Source organism: Sinocyclocheilus rhinocerous, unplaced genomic scaffold (assembly GCF_001515625.1).
Source record: "Sinocyclocheilus rhinocerous isolate Xijiao unplaced genomic scaffold, SAMN03320098_v1.1 scaffold1439, whole genome shotgun sequence".
NCBI lineage: Eukaryota > Metazoa > Chordata > Actinopteri > Cypriniformes > Cyprinidae > Sinocyclocheilus > Sinocyclocheilus rhinocerous.
Genome location: NW_015651494.1, coordinates 247550 through 253975, shown reverse-complemented (window position 1 = coordinate 253975; position 6426 = coordinate 247550). Strand labels below are relative to the sequence as shown.

The window sequence follows — 6426 nt, the reverse complement described above, 5'->3', positions numbered from 1 at the left end:
ATAATATATATATATATATATATATATATATATATATGTAATTAATAATAAACAAATATATGTACTGCTTTTCAAAATTTTGGGATCGGTAAGATTTGTAATGTTTTTTAAAGTCTCTTATGTTCATCAAGGCTGCATTTATTTGATCGGAAACACAGAAAATACAGTAAAAATTGTGAAATATTATTATAATTTAAAACAGCTGTTTTCTATGTGAATATCTGTTAAACTGTAATGTATTTCTGTGATGCGCAGCTGTATTTTCAGCATCATTCCTCCAGTCTTCAGTGTCACATGATCTTCAGAAATCATTCTAATATGCTGATTTATTATCAATGTTAGAAACAGTTTTGCTGCTTAATATTTTTACATTTTTTGGACCCTGTGATACTTTTTTCAGGATTATTTGATGAATAAAGATAATAAGAACAGCTTTTATTTAATATAAAAATCTTTTCTAAAAATATAAGTATTTATTGTCACTTTTTAAAAAATCAATTTAGCACATCCTTGCTGAATAAAAGCATTAATTTCTTTAAAAATAAATATATATATATTGGCCCCAAACTTTTAGAACAGTAGTGTATATAGTCACAAACGATTTCTATTTTGAATAAATGCTGTTCTTTTTAACATTTTATTTAAAAAAAATTATATTTAAAAAAAAAAATATATATATGAGGCAGCAAAACTAATAAATCAGCATATTAGAATGATTTCTGAAGATCATGTGACACTGAAGACTGGAGTAATGATGCTGAAAATACAGCTGCACATCACAGAAATACATTACACTTTAACACTTAGAAAAGCATTATTTTAAATGGCAATAATATTACAGTTTTTGTCTGTATTTCTGATGAAATAAATGCAGCCTTGAGCAGAAGAGACACATTATAAACCGTACGGATCCCAGACGTTATGCATTAGTTATCAGTGAAGTGTGTTGTGTTTCAGCTCTGATCAGCCTGTCGTTTGGTGGCGCGATCGGTCTGATGTTCCTCATGCTGGGCTGCGCTCTGCCCGTCTATAAGTGAGTGTCTCTCTCTCCTGTCTCTCTCTGTGTGTGTGTGCGGAGCGTCTGCTGACGCTGTGTCTGTGTGCAGTGCGTACTGGCCTCTGTTCCTGCTCTTCTTCTACATCCTGGCTCCTATCCCATACTGCATCTCTCGCCGCGTGGTGGACGACACGGACTCGGCCAGCAACGCCTGCAAAGAGCTGGCCATATTCCTGACCACAGGCATTGTGGTGTCCGCCTTCGGGCTGCCCGTCATATTCGCCCGCGCTCACGTGGTAAATATCAACATGACACGCTGTTCAAACATATTAAACATAGTCTCTTTCAGGAGTTTTTGATGAAACATTATGAAGGCTACTAGGGCTGGATATTGATACACATTTTGTGAATCGGTTCTTTATGTGATTTTACATTGATTAGTTTTGATGTATATCATGTTCGTTGCAGGTACACGTCAGTTTTTCTTAAAGGAGTAGTTCAACCAAAAATGAGAATGTGCTCTGCATTCACTTCAGTGAGACACTGATGCAGTGCTACATTCCTCCAAATCTGATGAAGAAACAAACTCATCCTGATCTCAGATGAACTGAGGGTGAGCACATTAATTTTTGGCTGAACTGTTGTCAAAAGCACGTTTATTGTGTGAATCCGGTCGGCGCTGAAACGGACAGAGTTTGATCACCGCGAGAGCAGGATTGATCTCCGTCCGTGTCAGCGTGAATGTGTGGAAGTTTCCAGACGGCTGACTGAGTGCTTGATGTGTGCAGATGGCCTGGGGAGCCTGTGCTCTGGTGCTGGCGGGAAACATCGTGATCTTCGCCACCATCCTGGGCTTCTTCCTGGTGTTCGGATCCAACGATGACTTCAGTTGGCAGCAGTGGTGAAGCAGCGCTCTCCGCTCCGCTCATCTCACTCTGACATTACTGTTTTATTTATAATTGCCGCCCATTGATAGAAGCAGGAATCCAGTGCAATAATTGTGTTAATGTTAGCTGGCTCTGACCTCAGATAGACGCTCTTTCGTGTCCTTTTTCGTTATGAATGCAGGTGGTCGAACAGAAACACTGTTTTTCTGAAGCTTGTCCCAGTTACCACACTGAAGTCTTTGCTTTGCATTTCTCTTTTACTCAAGAGTTTATTTATTTGTTCCCGTTCTCTGTTGATCATCGTATTAAACGTGACATCGTCGACCGAAGCTCGTTATGTTGATTTGATGATTCGGTTTTTATTGCATAGCGATGCGTTTGTTTCCCGCAAACGTTTCTTTTAGAGGAAAAACCCAGAGTAGCCGTTTATAAGCTAACTATGAACATGCAAATGAAACGCAGGTCATGTTTGTTTTAGATGTAGATTTGCTCATATCCATCGTTCATAAAGACAAGATCGTGTGAGTTTCTCTGAATCAGACGCTCAGTGTGTGACGAGAGGTTAAAGTCAACATGAAATCTCTGATGCATCAGCGCACATTATTCAAACAATAAATCAGTAAATATAAAGTTGGCCTTATAATCTTTATTTATTCATGTAGAGAAACTTTTCATCATCCAATCAATAATTCCTGATGGATAAAATCAAGTCTTATCCTACACTTGTTTGCTCTGTTACACGTTTCTATGGAAACCTATTTCCATCACAGAATCAAAAAATTGTTACTTTTTATCTTACGATTCTGACTTTTCCTGAGATATGAACTCAGAATTGCAAGAAAAAAGTCAGAATTCTGTGTTTGTATCTCACAACTGTTCTCTGAGTTTTGAGTTTGCGTCTCGCAATTGTTTTTTTGGCAAAAAAAAAAAAAAAAAAAAAAAAAAAATGTATTTTTGGCTTTTCTTTTTTTATATATATATATATATATTTGCTCAGAATTGAGAGACGAACCCACAATTCTCAGAAGAAAAGTCTGAATCATGAAATGTAAACTCATAATTATGAGGAAAAAAGTCAGAATTGTGAGATTAAACTCGCAATTACAATTTTTATTTTTTATTCAATGTTGAAAACTAAAAAAGAAAAAAAAATTGCGAGATGCAAACTCATCAAAGAATTGTGTGAGAAAAGTCAGAATTCTGTGTTTTTATCTTGCAATTCTGACTCTGTTTTTTTATTCTGTGGCACAAATGCGCTTCCATTCAATGCATTGGTAGAAAGTGCTGTTTCATATTGACTTTAAAGCTTTGAAGAGACGTTCTGTTATTTTATATCTCACTCTTTGTGCAGAAACGGCGCAGGTAACATCGTGACATTTTCCTCTCTTCTTGTTAATTTTTTAAATAAATGCCATTTTTGAAACAAATAAAAAAAATATAATTGTATGTTTGTTGTCATTGCAGATGATGTACAGTGAAAAAAAATGGTTTAGAATTTTTTCCACTCACAAACCATTACATAGAAATGTTAGAAATTGTGACAAAACTGAAATAGTATTTTCTTGTAAAACATGCTCCAGTAATCTTGTATATGACCTCTGACTGTTGACTGTTCCTGTTCAGATTCTGCTGATGTTACTGACTCCATCCCAGAAGAGAAGCTAGTCTTTAATAATCATCCAGTAATGAAACGTAAAGTGAGGCCTCGGGCAGGTGTTCTGCGCTCAGTGGAATGAAGGAGATTCGCTGAAACACGCCGGCGTCACTGAAACACACACATTCCATGAATAATTCAGATCTGCATGAATCTCATAAAACACGTTTGGGACACAAACCAAAAATAACAAGCTGTAGGTCAAAAAATATATTATGCATGAAGAAAATAAAGGCGTTTTTAATTTATTTGCATACCAATTTCACCCCAAATTCTTATTACTGTATCTGAATGCTTATTAATTCTCATTATTCTCAATGCTGATTAATTAGATTCTTATCAACTTAGTACAATGTTGTTGTTTTTAAATTAAATCAGCATTAAGCAAACAGATTCTGCATCATGTAAAATTCTCAAAATAATATATTAATATGTTCTTAAATCATGATAATGATTATTTGGTGGTTAAATGTGTTTAAAGCAATGCACAGGGGGGAAAAAAAGCAGAAATTTGTTAACACGAACTAACATAAAAATACATTTATTAATTTCGGTAAATTAAAATCAAAAGCTGCATCTGTTTAAATTATTAATGCATCATGAACTAACAATGAACAGTATTTTTATTAACTAACATTAACGAAGATGAATAAATACAGTTACAAATGCACTGTGTATTGTGAGTTAGTTCATGCATTAGTTAACTGTAATGTCCTCAAATGGTTTCTGTGATGCACAGTGAAACATGAGCGGGAGGTTGGTGTGTGTTTGAGTATTTGGGCCCCGGAGCGAGAGCCGACCTTCATCGTGTTTGTAGAGCAGCTCTGAACGACTGAGAGACCAGATCAGAGGTTATGAGGAGATTTTTCAGAGTTGACAGAGATGAATATTACGGTCAGATTCAGTATCTCACGGCTAAATGCATCCGACTGTCTCAGGAGAAAGGTAAGCGTGCAAGTCACAGTCTCATTTTTAGTTAGGCACAAACCAGTGAGGACTAGACCTCAGAAAATAAAATCAGAAAATGCTGAAAACAAGCACATGTTCCTTTTAGTTTCAATGTGTTCAGTGCTGCAATCCTGTCATTTATTTGACTCTTGACATGATCACATAAAATAGCATTTATTTGATCTCACTGCAAGAAATATGATTATTTGACACGCAGCTGATGTGTATAAAACATGCTGTTCATGTGCACATTTGTTAATGACCCCAATCCTTTTTAGTTTTAATCGCAGCAGTCCTGCAGTTCAGACATTGTAGATGGGCTAGAGTTAGGTGTCACAAACATCAAAAGATTATAATGTTATTTTAAAGCAGTGCAAATTGTATATTATAAGTGTTTGTTCGTAAACAGAAAGTAATATTGTATTCAAATAATATTGTTTGACTTTATTTTGCACTACTGATATGTTTTGTTAATATTACTTATTTAAGTTTATTTTGCATGACTATTTTTCATTCTGTGCAGCTGTGCTTCAAATGCATTAAGTTTTTGTTGTGCACACAACAATAGTTCATGTTAGCTGGTGATTACAGCTGCTCAGTGAAGCCCTGCAGCCAGACTGTTTGTCACCAATCTGCTGCCTTTCAGATCATCACTTCTGTCTGTCTGTGTCTGTGTCTGTGTGTGTGTGTGTGTGTGTGTGTGTGTAGCGGTGCTCCAGCGAGAGCTGCTGGTGTCTGGTGAGCGTCAGGAGGTTCTGCAGGCAGAGATGGAGGGTCTGTCGGTGCGTGTGTGTCAGAAGGAGCAGCTCTATGTGGAGCTGAGCATCAAATATGAACAACTTCTGGAGCGATTTCAGAAACAGCAGGTACAGCCGAAGCAGAACTTTACCATGAAAAATATGGCAGCAGCATTTTAGGATCTACTCAACTGAACTTCAGAGAGATATAGTTCAGCCAAAAATGAAAATCAGCTGAAAATGTGCTCACTCTCAGTTCATCCTAGATTAGGATGAGTTTGTTTCTTCATCAGATCTCGAGAAATGTAGCATTGCATCAGTGTCTCAGAGTGAAAAAGTGCATCTGCTGTTGTCTCTCACATCAAAATCCAGCCACGTATGTGTTTAGATCTGTTTAAACGCTGCTTGATCTGTGCAGATTTCTCTCCTGATTCACACCAGAACACTTTTTCACTGGAGGAAGAGTTATTATGGATTATGGACTCATATTTTAGTTAAAAGCATCTTAATGCTGGATTTGTTCCAGCTTTTGTCTTCTCCAGATGTTAACTGATGGACTGGAGTGCTGTGGATTACTTGTGGATTATTGTGATGTTTTTATCAGCTGTTTGGACTCTCATTCTGACGGCACCCATTCACTGCAGAGCATCCATTGCTGAGACACTGATGCAATGCTGCATTTCTACAAACCTGATGAAGAAACAAACTCATCCTGATCTGGGATGACCTGAGGATGAGTAGATTTCCCGCACATTTACATTTAAACTACTGTATGGAAGGCTTATTGCTGCACTATTGCACATAGTTGAATAATATCATAAAGCGTATGCAGTATACAGTATACACTGTGCGTTGTGCTGGAATCCCGTTTGTTTGTGTGTGTGCGTGTCAGGAACAGGCCGATCTCCTGCAGCAGCATTTAATCTCTGTGACGGAGGAGCGCTGGAGGGACGCCTCACTGCTGTCTCTTCAGCTGGAGCAGGTGAGCTGTGATTTACAGCAGCTGCAGGGCTCAGAAAAGCAGCTCATGGGTCTGGTGGACGAGCTGCACCAGGAGGCCCAGCTCAGAGCCCAGCAGGCTGAGGTCCTGGAGACGCAGCTCCGCGAGGAGACTCAGAAAATAAAAGACCTAGAGATGCAGCTAAACAGGTGGCAAATCAGAGGGTACACACACACACACACACCACACACACTCACACACAC

General features: G+C 37.8%; 2 protein-coding genes across 6 annotated transcripts in view; both read left to right on the top strand.

Moving 5' to 3' along the window:
* Nucleotides 1-2809, top strand: part of leprotl1 (leptin receptor overlapping transcript like 1) — a 4786-nt gene extending 1977 nt beyond the window's left edge. Inside the window, exons 2-4 of the mRNA XM_016518310.1 lie at nt 958-1033; nt 1107-1293; nt 1786-2809. Of these exons, the coding sequence (XP_016373796.1) occupies nt 958-1033; nt 1107-1293; nt 1786-1902 (380 nt within the window). The 3' untranslated portion in view covers nt 1903-2809. The remainder of the gene's footprint in view (nt 1-957; nt 1034-1106; nt 1294-1785) is intronic.
* Nucleotides 2810-4363: 1554 nt separating this feature from the next.
* The window catches only part of LOC107712912 (tropomyosin-1), a 5067-nt gene continuing 3004 nt past the window's right edge, over nt 4364-6426 (top strand). For 2 of the 5 annotated variants that reach the window (XM_016518308.1, XM_016518307.1), the window contains exons 1-3: nt 4364-4483; nt 5195-5352; nt 6116-6372. In XM_016518308.1, coding sequence (XP_016373794.1) covers nt 4393-4483; nt 5195-5352; nt 6116-6372 — 506 coding nt within the window. In that variant the 5' untranslated portion in view covers nt 4364-4392. Of the gene's footprint in view, nt 4484-5194; nt 5353-6115; nt 6388-6426 lie in introns of all 5 variants that reach the window. The other 3 variants (XM_016518306.1, XM_016518304.1, XM_016518305.1) reach the window with 2 other exon arrangements.